Source organism: Meles meles, chromosome 11 (assembly GCF_922984935.1).
Source record: "Meles meles chromosome 11, mMelMel3.1 paternal haplotype, whole genome shotgun sequence".
Lineage (NCBI taxonomy): Eukaryota > Metazoa > Chordata > Mammalia > Carnivora > Mustelidae > Meles > Meles meles.
The window spans coordinates 11,094,279-11,110,510 of NC_060076.1; the positions used below are offsets into that span (position 1 = coordinate 11,094,279).

General features: G+C 46.4%; 1 protein-coding gene across 5 annotated transcripts in view; it reads left to right on the forward strand.

Moving 5' to 3' along the window:
- Positions 1–16,232, forward strand: part of DENND1A (DENN domain containing 1A) — a 493,090-nt gene that overhangs the window by 329,653 nt on the left and 147,205 nt on the right. For all 5 annotated transcript variants that reach the window (XM_046022048.1, XM_046022043.1, XM_046022046.1 and 2 more), the window contains one exon: positions 6,239–6,364. In XM_046022048.1, the coding sequence (XP_045878004.1) occupies positions 6,239–6,364 (126 nt within the window). The remainder of the gene's footprint in view (positions 1–6,238; positions 6,365–16,232) is intronic.

A 16,232-nucleotide genomic window follows, 5' to 3' on the forward strand; every position in this document is an offset into this window, starting at 1 on the left:
AAAATCTTTAAAAAAAAATAATAAATAAAGTGGTGGCGAGCTACCTTGCGGCTCTTTTGGGGGAGACCGACCGCAGGCTCCCCCGCTGGGCCCAGGTCATCCGCGGCTGGGCCCAGCCCCTTGCTGGCACAGGGCCTGCAAAGATGAGGCAGCAGTGAAAGCAATGAGCTCCTGCGCCTTGAGAAAGAGCTGTTTGTTCTGGCAGAGGGCATGACAGAAAGAGGCTTTGGGGGTTTTTGCTGTTGTTTTTGTTTGGTTGGGTGTTTTGGGGGGATTTTGTTTTTTGTTTTTTTTGTTTCGATAGAAGGATTTTATTCAAGAATGGGGGTGGGTAAAGAACACCCCAGGCTTTTAGGGATGGCGTGGAGGCCTCCGAAACTCAGTAGAGTGTTGGACAGTGTTGGAGCTTGAGCCACGCCCGTCCGTGGAAGGCCTCGAATACTGTGCTAAGGAATTTGGACTTGATCATGTTTGCACTACAGAGCCTGTGAAAATTTTGAAGGACTGGAGTGATGGGATGCAGCCTCTTGTCAAGTTCATGCAAAAGATGGATGAAACTGGGATGAAAGTAGAGCCCAGCAGTTAAAAGACAGTTGCAGTGGTCTAGGGACAAAAGGAAACATGAACACCGAAGAACCGAGGCACTTGTTGTCTCCACCAGCCTTTTCCCATCCCCTGGAATTTAAGCCTCACAGCAGATGGGTGTGCAGAGACCTCATTTTACAGCAAAGGAGACGGAAGCTCAGAAAGGTTAAGAAAGTAGGAGGGCCGGATGTCCAGTCCCAGACTGAGGAGTGCATGGGGACAGAGAAGTGGGTGAAGGAAGTCAAGAGACCTTCGGTGAGCAGGTAGAGCAGGAACCGGGTGTAGGGAATGCTGCTCATCATTGCACGAGTTGCGTTTGCACTGTTAAGACTGGGCAAGTTGTCCGCTTTCCCCAAGAATTCTGTTTTCCTTTTAGTTCTGGTTGCATCTAAGTGGTGGCTTTCTGCAGAAGGGGAACGAAGGGGAACAGATGGGTATCAATTTCTCTCTCCACCCCCATGCTTCCCAACAGAGACCAGATTCTTCTAATGATCAGTTACTAAAGAAGGTGATCCCAGACTTTGCTCCAAGTGGAGCGGTTCGACCACTGGAAGTGCCCCTCTGGGTATCTAAACACTCGTTTGCCTGCTCTTTCATTTAGCTGCAATTGCTAACTGATTATACCAGCCAAGCCCAGCTGGCCCTTCTGGGAACTCAGTCTAGCTGGAGAGGTAGTGACCACTCACCAAAGACCCACCAAAGCAGTCCAAGGGGCCAGCAGGGTGTCATGGACCCTGCCTTAGTAGTCAGGGAAGGCTTCTAGATGGCGGGACATCTGGATTCCCTCTGTCCCTTAACCCAAAGTAACCTTTAATTTGACTACTAAGGAAAAATACCTCAGTTGAATTCTTTATTCTAAAAGGAACATGTGCTTTTCAATAAAAGATAATCAAAACAATCGAAAGTGCATAAAATAGGAAGTGAAAGCATCCATCTGTAGGTAAAGTTTGATCCATGGCATTTTAGATTTTTACTACCTATATCAACATAAATTTTTAAATGATTCATGCTGTATAGCTCTGCAACTTGCTTGTTTCCTCCCATTTGGCAGTATTTTGTGGACATCTCTTTATGTCAGTTCAAGTCCTGTCATACTTTTCAGCAGCTATGCGATATTTCATTGTGAGGATGTGGTATAATTTACTTAATTGACCCCCATTGATAGGCACTTGGATGGTCTTTTGAAGGGTGACTAGATCTTCCCCAAATAGACCAGGAAGGGACAAGAGATAATGCTCTGTGAGTTGTTGGCCTGTGTATGGGCTGGAGAGATGTGAATGCTTCTAAATCATAATTCACTGTCAGTCCAACATACATTAAGTTGGGCTGAGGGAAGTGAGGCCAGCTGAGCAGCGTGTCACCGACTGCTCGGAGAAGTTGGGATGTTTTTCTGCAGGTGGTGACGGCCCAGGGTGGGGAGCATTGAAGGATTTTGATGGAGGGATTGAAATGACCAGATTCATATGTTTCTGAGATTACTAGGACAGCTGTGGGTGGGTGGCGTTGAGGGGATACTGAGCACAGCCTGTCTAGGCAGCTACACCACCAGTCTGGGCCAGAGAGGAGGGATGGAGCTGCGTGGCACAGTGCCAAGGTCATGGGCACTGAAAGGGGAGGGTGGATTTGGGATATTTGGGGTGGTGCTGCTAAGATGTGGAGAATGGTGATGGGTAGGGAAGGAGGATTACGGAATCTCTTCTGAATCTGGCCTAGGAGACCAGCTGGATGATGCTGCAGTGGCCGAGATGGGACACAGAAGGTGATGGGGGGGGTGCATTTGAGAGAGGCTGGTGCGTTCAGTGTAGCATCGTCTTCCCTTTGTTTTCTGTCTTCCTCCTGATACCTCATTAAAGGAGAAAGCCAGCCTCATCAGCATTTCTGTCACCCCCAGATTATGCCTGATGAACCCCAATGTTAATGACTTGACCAGAACCCCCCTATGGGCTCCTGACAAGTTCAGTTTTAGATGTATGACTCTGGGTTATTTTCAGCCTCCGATTTTCATCCCTCACTTTTATTTAAAGGACAAAATGCTATCACCAGTTATCAGATGCGCATATACTTGAAGTTTCAAAGTTTGAAGTGCTGACAAAAGCTTCTCCGTGTTGCAGGGTGAGGAGAGGTCTTCAGAAGTCTTGGCCTAAGTGGTCGCAGGGGCACCAGGAGCCCGGGACCACTTGGCTGGTTTCAGACCATCTGGGGCGGGCAGGAAGGCACACACTCATATTTGCTCAGTTACAATCAGCAATGACTTCTTTGTGTAAAATGATAATGAGGCCATTAGGAGAGGCTCACCTGAAGTGCAGCGTTGTGAATCCAAGGTAATTAAACACCTCCCGAATGAAAGGGAAAGGCCAGGGAAGGTTAAGTGAGGAATAATCCGCGGCACAGGTGGCCCAAGGCCTTTGAGGAGCCAGAAGAGTGACAGTGGCTTGCACCATTTCAAAGGATGGAAACGTCACCTTCGTCCCTGGGAGAGGCAGGATTTCTATTATTGGGAGGGTTGGAAGAGGGCAATATTTTGAACCTTTTAATGAAGCATGTTTTGTTTTGTTTTGTTTCATGTTGCTTTCAAGTTGAAAGTCCACGACAGAGTCTGCCCGGCTGCTGAGTGGCTTGCGTTGCTCTGCACGAGCTCGTACCACTGTGGCCCTGGGGCTCATGTCTCCCAGAATAAGGACGTCCCCAGTCAGTAGGATGCGGACTCCCAGCTGTTGTCCACGACTTCACATGTCCTTTTCAGCTTATCTTCATAAGTTCTGGAAATAGGATTTTCACCATGCAGACTCTGGCCTCGAAATCTCCACATAAAATGTGGAGAAATATGTGTCTCCACATAAAAGTTTCTACGTGCATGTTCATAGCAGCATTATTCATAATAGCCTCAGTGTGGAAACATCCCAGACACCCATCAACCAGCTAAATACGTAGGGTAAATAAAACATGGCGTAGCCACACAATGGAATATTATTCAGCTGTGAAAAAGAATGAAGTGATGATAAGCACCACAGCATGGAGTCACCTTGTTTACAATGAGCTTATGCTGAGTGGAAGAAGCCGGTTACAGAAGAACTCTTATTCTATGATGCCGTTTGTATAAAATGTCCAAAATGACAAAAAAATGTCCAAAATGACCTCTTATTCTATGATGCCATTTGGATGAAATGTCCACAGAAAGTGGACTAATGGTTACCTAGGACAGGGTTCGGGAGGAGGGGAAGAAGATTGGTGGGGGGTGAGAAGTAACTGACAGTAAGATGGGTTTTTGGGGGGGTGATAAAAATAGTTGGGTATTAGATAATAGTGATAGTTCTATAACCTTATCATTATACTAGAAACCACTAAACTATATACTTCAAATGAGTCAATTTTATGGTCCACACACAGTAGATCTTAATAAGCTATTTAAAAATCCCTGGGGTACCTGGATGACTCAGTTCAGCATCTGTCTACCTTCGGCTCAGGTCCTGATCCTGGGGTTCTGGGATCAAGCCCCATGTCGGGCTCCCTGCTCAGAGGGGAGTCCGCTTCTCCCTCTCCTTCTGCCCTCTTCCCTGGTCATGCTCTCTCTCAAATAAATAAAGCTTTTAAAATAAAAATCCCTTATCAGAAGCTTGTTAGTAAGAAATAATGTCCATGGAGCATTTTTTTTTTTTTAAGATTTATTTATTTGAGAGAGCATGTGCGAGTAGAAGGGGGGATTGCAGAGACAGACTCTTTTTAAGCAGAGCGTGACGTGGGGCTCGATCTCATGACGTATGAGATCACAACCTGAGCTGAAACCAAGAGTCAGACACTCAGCTAGCTGAGCCGCCCAGGCGCCCCCAAGGGGCATTTTTAAAGTCTGTGTAATCTATCCCAGACCAGCGATCCTTAATATTTTTAGGTTCATGGGTACCTTTAGGGATCTGAGGAAAACTGTGGAGCCTATGCCCAGAAAAATGATCGTCACTCAGTCATTAAAAGTTTGTAGGTGGTTCATGGACCACCTGAATCCAATTTTTCTATTTTATCCTTAAATAATGTCAGGCCATCAGGTAATCTTATATCGAAGCCCGTACAGATTCCTGAAATACTCTCTCAATATGTCACCTGCATGCTTGAAAATATTTTCCCTCAAGACAAAGGAAAAAACTCCTTACTGTACTCATAGCACTTCTGACCTCTGCCTTTTCCTCTAGTCTCGTTTCAGGCCATGTTCTCCGTCACTATCTCCCCTGAAGCCATAGTCCTTTCTGTTCTCCGAGCTCCTTGTCACCACGGGCTTTTTCCCCCTTGTTCCCTGGACACTGTTCCTTCCCGTCTTTGCCAGGTTCTACTTCAGCTCATCCTCCAGATTTCCGTTCAAGCCTGATTCCCTCCAGGAAGCCTTGCTGACTTCCTCAGTGAGCTCTAGCATAGACTCATCGAGTAGCAACGCCGCATGGGTTTGGTATTTTCCTTACCAGAATATAAGCTTTGCGTGGGCAGGGCCCAGGTCTGGTTTTTTCCACCGTTAGATCACTGTTGACTCAAGGCTATCACATTGCCAAGTTCCAGGGATGCTTTTCACGTGGAACAAACACAGCGTGAACAGTGTGCCCAGAAGTTGTGTAGTGTGGCAGCCTGAGATGAATGGAAAGGTTGTTAGAAACAGACCAGGAAGCTTGGTATTGTCTCTCACATTGAGGGCAAGAGCCATCACGTAACACATGAGGATTTCCTACACTGAGGATTCACAGGAGAAATCTGAGTTCTCACTTTCAGGAAAATGCGTTTTCATTTGTGCAAGTGGTTTGTTTGTACTACATGGACCCAAAGAATCTCACAACTTGAGTTTCTCTTTTTGCTTTGACCACTAGGAGGCTCTTAAGTCAAATTTGCAGGCCAGTCTAGCCACCATGTAGGGCCTTATAGCTTACATTTATATACTAAATATTTCTGGCTGCTTTCCCAGTGCCATGGCTTTCTTGACTATTTTTCTGAATCTCTTGAGTACATATCTGTAAGGCTGCCATGATTCCTTTACAGTATGAAGGATGTAAGAATATATATGTTATTCCTCTAGTTAACTTTATATTTAATAAACATAGTTTATCATGTATTTAATAAATATATATCACATGTGTTTATGTATTTAACATGTATCTAGAGTATGAGGTATGAGGTATTTATTTTATAAATAAGCCATTCATTTCTAATATTTGTAAGTAATTTGAAGACAGAGTAGACTTTGAACTAAAACAATTTTTGTCATTTGGGCTCAGATTATAAGACTTTCAAGTCATATTCCAATTGGCCAGTTCTTGGGCTTGTTCCTAGGCATGTAATCTAACCTCTCTGCGACTGTTTCACCCTTGGAAGACAGGAGCGCTGATCCCTTCCTTGCAAGACTGTGGAAAGAATTAAATTAGAAAATGCATGTGAACGGGCATATCTAGTACACTGAAACTACTTAGAAAGTGGTTTTGTTTTTGCTCTTACTCGATACGCTCGATTCAGTTTCAGAAACCTGCCCCAATGTTGAATGCAGTTTGTTCTCCAGTCCCTGAGCTGTTAATTCCATCCCCCCCAACCCCCACCCAGGAAATTTCTAGAGCTCCGTATGTATCGGGTTTGCCAGCTGTCCACCCACCCTGCCCTCAACCTGCATCTCCTTTCTCTCTGTCACCAGATCTCTTCCCTGAAGAACCGGCTAAAGAAGGTGTCCACAACTACTGGCGATGGCGTGGCCAGGGCCTTCCTCAAGGCCCAGGCGGCTTTCTTCGGCAGCTACCGAAACGCTCTGAAAATTGAGCCGGTGAGTAGCTTCTTGGCATTTGCAAATCTACGTCAGGGCTGAGAAATTACCTCAGGGGTCACAGGAGATCAGCTCTTCATCTGGCAGTTGAATTCACCCAGAAGGGGCTGTGCGTCTGTGTTGTGAGGGGGTCGGGGGTTGCCTCCCCTTGCCTTTCCTCTTAGCGTGAGGAAGCCATGCTGCTCTGTGTGAAGCGGTCACTACTCCTGTGAACGTTAAGACCTATCCCCTCCCTGGACAGTGGCACCAGCTGCGTGTTAAGACAGGGCCCAGATCTCTCACACACCTGCTCTCTGAGGATCTTTTCCACTTGAAAATGGGGAAATTGAGGCTCAGAGGAGATATGACTTGCTAACCCAGCGGAGGAGCTGAATAGTCCCAAAACCATGCTTTCCCTCTGTGTCTCAAGGCCCTTTTCCTAGGAAAGGGCCTCTGCTCCACCCTTGAGAAAGCAAAGCATCCTAGGGGTTCACTCCTCAGGTGCTGCCAAAGTGCACTTGGCATGCTGACTCTGTGGTGCATCGCAAACTGGGGAATAACGTTATCCCCTTCGGCAGCCCTTCGGCCTTCCTGAGCCTCAGTAGCCTCGTCCATTCCCCTGCCTGCCCTGTGCGGTGGGAAGTTACTGTGAAGATGCGAAGATATTTAGGGGCAACCCTAAAACCAAAGAAAGTACAAACTCTCCCGGCCTCAGTGGGAAGCTCCCGTCTGATAACCCTCTACTCTGCCTACTTTGGGCCGCTTGGCCACAGAGAATGGAGAACTGGGCTTGGGCCCAAGTCACCGTGCATAGGAGGGAACACTGGGGGGCGACCTTGCCGACCACCCTGTTCTCTCAAGAGCACAGAGCCTCCTTCATCCTGAGCCGGCGGGTGATAGCAGCCACATCCAGCCTGGCTGGAGTGGGTATGAGGAACCAGCATAGGCCGCACTGCCTATAGACCGGGGCTGTTTGTTTCCGTCTTGGTTTTAACCCACAGCATTTTATTCTATTAAATGACAAGCTGAGTTATATGTCAGGCGGTGCATTTCACGTGTAAACTCTGACAGTGAATCTTGGTTATACTTCCCCATGAGCCACCGTTACTATGACTCTGTCCTGTGTCTAAGTGAGACCCAGAATAATAGTAAACACCTTGTGTTCCCTTCACCCAGAGCATACTCGCTGCCAGGTCGGGGGCTCAGGAAGCAGCAGCCTGATGCCACCATTCCTTGTTCCTTGTCTCCTGTCCAGCACTTAGGCCTGACTTGCTAAGCTGCCTCCGCTTCAGGCAATGTCATGGTCATAACACAAGGGATGTACTTTCTTTTTGCTTCCTTAGAACTGCTTCCCTGAGGTCCACTAAAGCTCTTAGTTAAAGCAAATTCCCCATGTCCTTCTTCTCTCCAAGTGAGGCAGCTCTGAATCTTTGTCCTGTCCTTGGGCCCAGCCAAACCAGTCAGGTCTAGTGCTCATTGGAGAGCTAGTATAATTCAAGAAAGATAATGTTGTCTTTCCATCTCTGAAAGGAGAATGGAATAACTGGTCTAGTCCTTCCCTTGTGTTGCTGGGAACTGACAAACATGCAGTATTTCCATTCTTAAAATGATTTCATTTTGTCGTATGTGTGTCTAGAATACAGAGGCTGTTGAATCTTGGTAGGGATTGCTGGATACATGATCTGGGCACAAGTTGCTCCTCAGAAGAATTTTATGGTTGTATTTGCACTTGACTCTAAAAGTCACTGGGTTTGTGGACAGAAGCCCTGGAGTTCAAAGCCGGGCTCTGCACTTCTAAGCTATATGCCCTTGAACAAGCCACTTCATCTCTTTAAACTTCAGTTTCTTCACCTGTGAAATGAGGCTAAGAATACCTATCATTCTACATCTCCAGATGGTTATAAGGATCAAATGAGCCATAAAACGTTTCATAGAGAAGGTAAAACTTGATCTGGTCTGATGGCTTAGGTTTGGAAAAAGACAGAGCGTCCCTCCATATGGTGGGTATGGAGTTAACTGAGTGAGCAAAGGCTTGGAGGCAGTACCCCTCATGTTACTTTGTCTGGAGTCGTGGGTTTGGATAGGGAGAAGAGGCTGCTGGAGAGCTTGGAGCCAAATCTGACAGGGCCTGGGACGCTAGGCTAGAAGTGTGAACTTCACCTTGTAGGGAATATCAGTTTTTGAGCAGAGATATGCTAAGACGGAAGTCGTGTTTGACCAGTAATAGAGTGATGGACTGTAAGGGGAGTTTGAAGCAGAGACCAGGGAACTGTCCAGGAGACTCAGAAGAGAGCCCTCTGGTGGTAACACCAGGAAGAGGTACCATGAAGAAGAAATGACTAGATGAATCTGCAAAGATATGAGATGTGGGAGACAAGGGGCAAAAGATGTCAAATGTCTCCCAAGATTTGGACCTAGGAGAAAGTGATGATGCCTGTAAGTAGAAAAAGTGAAAAACTTAATGCAAAGGTATTCCCAGTAGCGGTACTGATAATGGTAAAAACATGGAACAGACCTAAGTGTCCATAATAGGCAACTGGTTAAAGAAATTAAAGTCTATTGTATGCTAGAATATTATATAGTCATTAAAAGTAGAATTCTGAGGATGGGATGATGGGTTTGGTTGAAAACAAGGTACATTTCATTGAGTCTTAGTTGCCTTTCAATCATAAAATGTACCATTACTCTAGGTACGGTTACGAAACAAGGAAAGGGTGCTGGCAATCACAGTTGGATGCCATCAGTTGTAAGGCACATCCAGATTTCAGAGATGTTATAGTGTGAAGAAATCTGCGTCTTAGAATCAATGAAATATGGCAGATTTGTCGTGCTTTTGGTCCCATTCATCTGCTCCCAAATAGCTTTTTTCTGGACGGCCAGGAGGGAAGCCAGAGGGCCTGCAGTTTTCTGGCCAGGCACAATCACCATGCTACCTTGATGGCTTTTAAACCATAGATTTAATTCTAGGAATTTCTCCTTATTTGAGAGATGGGCTAACAGCACTTCCTCTGCAAGATTGTTTGGGGAATTAATTAAAATAATTGACTGCAAAGCACAAATGAGCCCAAGAAGAGATAAGAGTTGGTGGGCACTGGCTGCACGGGGGTGGCGTGGGAAATGATACCTTGGGTGAGCCTGTTTTGGGTGACAGTAAGCACACTGCTGAGAGGTTAGGGTGCCCTCCCCCGGGCTACTTGTCTTTCAGTTGTTTCCCTGGTTATAAAAATAGCACCTGCTCTTGGTAAGGAAAAAAAAAGTTTAACAGAGGACTAGAAATGAGAAAATACCCATAATCCTATCATCTGGAGTTAAGACAGCATGTTAGCATGTTTCTACCTAGGCTTTAGGGTTTCAGGGTTGTTTTTGTTTCATTTAGGTTTTGGGTTTTGGGTTTGGGTTTTTTTCCTCAAAGACAGTTGATATATTCCTGGCAAAGTAATCCACTTCTCATTTATTTGGTTTTGCCTTTTAGCATGTTGTTTTATGTTTTAGTATGCTGTAGTAGTTTTAATATGTTGTAGTAGTATTTTTTCACCTTATATAAAAACTCTCCTTAAACATCTCTTACGATGACAGCACGTACCCCATCAGGTGACCCGGTGGTTCTTAACTCTGGCGTGGATCAGAGTCACCTGTGGGGCTCTTAAAACAGCAAGCGTCTGAGATTTTTCTCAAGTTCCCACAATCTGCGGTCAGTGCTGAGGCCCACCCCATCATCCTAATGCTGGTTCTTCAGATCATGGGTAACCTCTCCCCATTTTAAATCACACTGTGATGAACATCTTTATAGAAATCTTCATGCACCGTCTGAATTATTTCCTCAGGCAGAATCCCTGACATGGATTTACTTGGTCAGACGGTCCAAGTACATGGAAGCCTTTGCTATGGAAGGTGAGGGAGAAAGCTGGCGGCCAGAAGCAGGTGGCAGCCTGGAGGGCAGAGCCCCTGAGACGGATTGAGGGCAGGGCCCAAGCAGCAGTCGTGCATGTGGAGAATGTTCCACGGCTGATGGCAGAGGGAGCCTGCAGGGTGGGGGTCCCCGAGAAGCGGGTGTGGGTGCGGAGGGCACCGCAGACCCCCAGAGCTCCCATGGCTCATCCCCTCTGGCTGCCCTGTCGCGTGTCCCCAGCGTTCGCCACACTGCTACAGTGTTCTAGCTTCCCACCCTGGACCAGCGGGCGCAGCCTCGGGACTCAGGTCACTGCGGAGTCACCGGGTTTGGATTTTTTACAACATGAAACGTGACAGACTAGACAGCGCTGCTTTCTACTCTGCTTGGCGGCCAGCTCCCGCTGCGCCCCTCGGTGCCCTGCCTGGCTCGGGGAGGGGGGCGAGCCCCCGCCGGAGGGGCCAGGACGCGCCACTCCTCCTCCGTGGCCCACGGCTCACTGGAGACTTTTAACTCTTTGGCCTTTTTTTTTTTCCCCTGTCCGACTGAAAAAATTTCAAAATGCAGCTGGCTGGGGAATCTCGAGCGAGCGTCGTTTTCTTTCCCCTGCCCGGAAGGGAAGGGGACGGCAGCCCCCTGCTGAGGCCGGCCACATGCTAGAGCCTCGCTGCTCCCTGTCCCTGCCTGGGGCTCTGGGCTGGTTCCAGGCAGGAGGGCCTGCGTGGGCTAGCTGGCAGTGTCTCTTCAGGGCCAGGTGAATTCTTCTCCCAAAGGGCCAGAGAGTGGGATACCCGCTTAGCGGCCTCCCACAAGGCTGGATGGAGCTCGGTTCATCTCCCCAGTGGCTCCGCTTCCGTGATCTCAGCCATCTCCCATGACTGCCCCCTTCCTTTCCCTGTTCCAGATGGGGGATAAAGGCGGAGATAGCCGGTGACTTCCTGGTGGGTGGGAGAGCCAGGAGGCAGACTCAGGCCTGCCTGACTCCAAAACTCAGGTTCCTTCCTCCGCACCCTCTTGCCTCTCTTTGTTCTGATTTCCTCAGGCTCCACGTTAACAACTCTCTCCACATTGCCAGTGCCGGGCCCAGGTCATGGCAGGGTCCGGGCGTCAGTGAGTCAATCTTGGAATAGCGGGTGGAAGGATGGGTGACAGAAAGTAAGGAACAGAGAGGTGTGCGAGGCCGGGGTTGTGTTCAGTGTGTGCAACGCAAACACAGCACATCCTGCCTTGTCTTTAGGCTCTGGAGGTTGGTGCTCCCTGGCAGAGGGGAGAGTGCCTGCAAATCACAAGGGCATGTGACCCATTTTTCAGCCACGCAGAGAATAGGAGGTGCAGAGCCTAAGATATTTAACAATATCGGCCACGTCAACTTGTTCTTCTCCACTTAAATGACAGAACCACAAGCAGCCAGGCAGCCCCGTTCAGAAAAACCCCCTTTATCCATGTCAAGCAGTGGCCCAGGCTCTAGCTCATTTACTTAGGCCTTTCTTGCTCTCTGACACGCCTCCTTGCAGTTGCCAGGCAACTCTGGGAGTAGCAGTGTGTGTTAGGGATTAACTAGTTAGGGCTGGGGTCCTTTTTGGCAAGAAGGGGATAAAAGACAAATGATTTTAATTGCTAGACCGAGGATCCTTTCTGTGCTTGGTGAAAGATGGCAACTTTTGGGGGATATGTATAGCAGTGTGGCTCTTGAATTTGCCTCGAACATTCCCCTTCCTCCCTCTCAGGGAGAACGAAGGAATTTTTAAAAGAATCTTACTTTTCCCACACTCCTTTGTTTAAAATTATATCATCGTGGAATCTGAGTAAGACTAACCTACCACCCTCTCTTTGGAAGACAGCACAGTGGCCTCAGTTTGAAAGAACTTTCAAAAATAGAATTGTGTGTTTTAATTTCCTGCCTTTTTCCGTTCGTAGTCTCTCATAAGCTCATACGTGGAGTTGTCTCAAGATAGTACATTTACAGGTACTTGTTCCCACCTCTGGCCCACTGCAGGGCTTAGTAAAATGTCAAATCAAAGAGCAAAACTGTTGGGTATGGGTGCTTTCGGACTCATCCTGTTCCGTGCCAAGGTCTGCGGAAAGGCCGGGATAGATGGGGTACTGTGAGTGTCGTTGAGTCAGCAGGCCAGTGCGGCTCTCTCTGGGCCAGCCTGCCAACTGGGCCTCCCTGGGATGAAGGGGGCACAACCCCTGCCCTCAGGGAGCCGGTGCTGGGGTGGGGGCAGCGAACAGGCGGTCACGTTCATGTGCTCTGAAGGAGGCCGTGCAGGCAGCATCCGACTCCGTAGTCCTGCTTGCTCAGTCTGTCCCAGGAGGCCCGGCTGCCAGATTCAGCTGTGGGTACACCGGCCTCATCCACTTTACAGCCCCTCGTTTTGCACATGATTCTGCTGACTCATTTATCCACCTAAAAAACCCCTTAAAGACAGACAAGTTAAGATAAAAGCAAATTGATAGCCTGGCTTTCAAGCATGAATGGACGAGGCTGTGTTGGAACAGGTCGGGAAAACACCATGTATATCTGTTTCCTGGTTGAGTAACGCCATTGATCTCATGGCTTCAAAAGACACAACTCTATCTCTATGCGTTTTTAGTGTAACGGAAAACAGAAGAGTATTTAGAAACTAGAAACATTCAAACACCACGATGGTCCCACTGAACTAACCCACCTACCTTAATTTAACTACCTTTCATATGCTCTCGTCAATAACTTTTCATGTTGCGAAGTGTTTCCGTAGCTGCTGTCAAATCTAAGTTAAAAGTTTGTTCCTCCTCCATCTAACGTTACATCAGATGCGGTTTTTGTACAGCTGCCGAACATCCCATCAAGGACAGCCACCATAATTTCTGTAACTACTCTCATTGGACCTTTAGATCATTTCCAGTCTTTTAATATTTTAATTAATACCGCACCCATCGCCTTTGTGAATAAAGCTCTGAAACGCCGTATTTTGAAGGCTTCTGAATAGAAGAAATGCAAGTCAACAGCGTGCAGAAGCCTGGCTTGGGGTGCCAGCTTGTCACAGCGTGGTCAGGAACAGATTTGCATTGACTTGGTCTAACCACAGCTCAGGATGGAAAGCATGGGGAGCCCTTCCTGGCGTGCACTCCCTACTCTCCACGCAGGCAAGCAGGGTATGCACAGAACATATACAAGGGGTGTCACTAATTTGTGCCTCCGCTTGTGCTAAAAGAAAGGGTTGAGGAACCTGAAAACAATGTGTGCAGGAGAACAAGACATGGGAGGTGAGGGAGGCAGGGGAAAGGAGAAGGCCTGGAGGAGGCAGGCGCGTGCTCCTCTTTGCTGGCTCTGAGATTCTCTGCACTGCTTGGGAGCCTAGAGCTGGAAATTGAACCCACGTCTGTCTATGAGCCCATGTTTTTTTCTCTTCTTCCCCCCATTTTTAAAATTTTTTATTTTTTATTTTTGGTGGTAAAACACAAATAACATAAATTTGCCATTTTCACATCGCTCAGTATACAATTCAGTGGCATTAATAACGGTCACAATACTGTACAACCACCATCACTGTGTTTTCAAAATTTTCATTACCCCAAATAGAAACTCTGAGCCCATTAAGCAGTAACTCCCCACTCGCCCGTCCCGCCAGTCCTTGGTAGCCTCTACTCTATTCTCTATGAATGTCCCTATTCTAGGTATTTCACAAAGTGAGTTATTTGTCCTCCTGCGTATGGCTAATTTCATTGAGCATAACATTTTCAGGGCTTCTCCACACTGTATGTAGCTGGCGTCAGGACTTCATCCCCTTTGAAGGCTGAGTAATATTCCACTGTATGTACGGATCTCCCACATTTTGCTTATCCAGTCTTGGATGGATGGATGGACACTTGGGTGGCTCCCACCTTTCGGCTGTGGTGAATACTGCTGTGAACTTTCCTGTGCACGCATCTGTTGGAGGCCCTGTTTTCAGTTCTTTTGGGGTGTATACCTAGGAATGGAATTGTTGGGTCATGTGGTGATTTTATTTTCGAGGAACCACCAAGTTGTTTTCCACGCAGAGCCCATGCTGTCTTTAAGCAGATGTAGGGGAAGTTGGTGAAATATTTTCTTATTTTTTTTTAGTTTATTTTAAGCAAGCTGATAGGGAATTACAGTCCAAACCTCAGTCCTGAGCTAAACAGAAGCATTGACAGCAGGAGTCTATAGTGGACTAGAGAAGGGGCTCATAATGTACTGGTTGCCAATCTTTCTCCTCTTAGTATTCATCCCAAGTCAAGGTCATAACCCTGTAGATGAAGCAGGGAGGAAAGGAGCTCTGCTGCTCTCAACAGCCAAAGAGGCAGAGTGCGATGGAAAGAGTATGTTTGGAGTCACCTGGATTTTTTTGTCTTGGCTCTGGAAGTCTCTTAACTTCTCTGAGCCTCAGTTTTCTCATCTGTACAATGCAGATAATGCCTGTGTTATAAGACTGCTGATAAAAATAGCAGTAATGTACGTAAAACACCAGCACAGTGTTTTTGCTGACAGTAGATAGTAACTAAATGACAGTAACCCCTCTTAGGTCCAGAAAGTAAAGGAGGAAGTGGAGAATGACACTGCCACATTCTAGAACAACGGTGGCCAAATATTCGTGTTCAAGTGTCAGAGTATCTGAAACCATTCACAACACGAATGAGAGTTTGGCCTATTTATTCCTACCTCATGAAGTAACTGAAGGTTTGGCTTTTATTTCAATGATACGTGAAGGATTTGTAAGAAAATGCATAATATCGAATAAAAACTGAAGGAAATAATTACTCATTTATGTTATTGCTCACCAGACTTACAGGCAAATAGGGTGATAGGTACCAAGGGTTTAAAATTAAGAAATGCACTGGAGTCCACTTTTTTTCATGCACAAGAGAAAATATAATTAAGAATCTTTTGCTCCATTTCATCAAAATATTTTGTGCCTCTTGGGAGAAGATGACCATCATTCAATATTGACCTCAAACCTCCGTAGTCCGCCTCCCAGGTTGGGACACTGATGCTACTCGTGAACATAATTTCGGAGTCCTGACATCTTGGAGCCACACCACAAATGCTTGCTGAACTGAGAACCATTGTTCTAGAAGTAGACTGCCCAAGTAAAAAGTAGGTCCTTAAGTGAGAGAAGATGAGAACTGGCAGGAAATCTGCTTAAACATGATGATCAAGCTTACCCGAATGATTTCAAAGAGCATCACTGAGTATGACCAAAATGAAATTCCCGCATGTTCTAAAATACTTGAAAAATAAACCACACCTAGTGGTATCTTAGACTATCCAGGGGGAGATTTCCGTACTTTGATCTCATATCATAATCCTGGCTCCTTTCTTACTTTGTTCCTGTAGGATGGGACCACATTTTGTATTCCTTGGTGTTCCTCACATACTCTGATATTTTTAATAGGTACTCATTAAGTATTTGCTGAATGTGCGAAGAACAGATGAATGAATGATACCTGTTTTCCCATACTGTGCATCAGACTAGTGGCCATATTTCAGTGTCGCACAGTATAGATGCTTAGTTTAAAAACACACACACACAATCCCTTAGAGTGTGAGAAGAATCAGACACAAACACAATACCATCAGTGTATAAGTGTAAAACAAAGACACAACCCAGCAACTACGTGGTACCTAACCAGAGGCAGTTAGGATCTAGAGAAGATCACCCTTTATGGGATCATCACGGGCAGTAAATAATCAGATCCAGGTAGGAACATACAGGAGGTCAGTGTATTAACAGAGTAAACTCACTTTTAAATATTGTATCTTTGGGGACAGTGGCAAAGAGAAATGGGTGCTATTATTGGAGTCTTAAGTCAAATGATCTCATTTTAGGGTCTTTTACTTTTTCACGGAGACTCTGAAAAAGAGACCTTTCTGATCTGCTTTCAAGCAGTGACTAACATTTGACAATTTTGAGCCTAAAACAGTGATTCATGATTCCATGTACTAGCTAGACTGTGAGCTTAAAAACAGGATTCTGGAGTATTCCTTCTTCTACATCC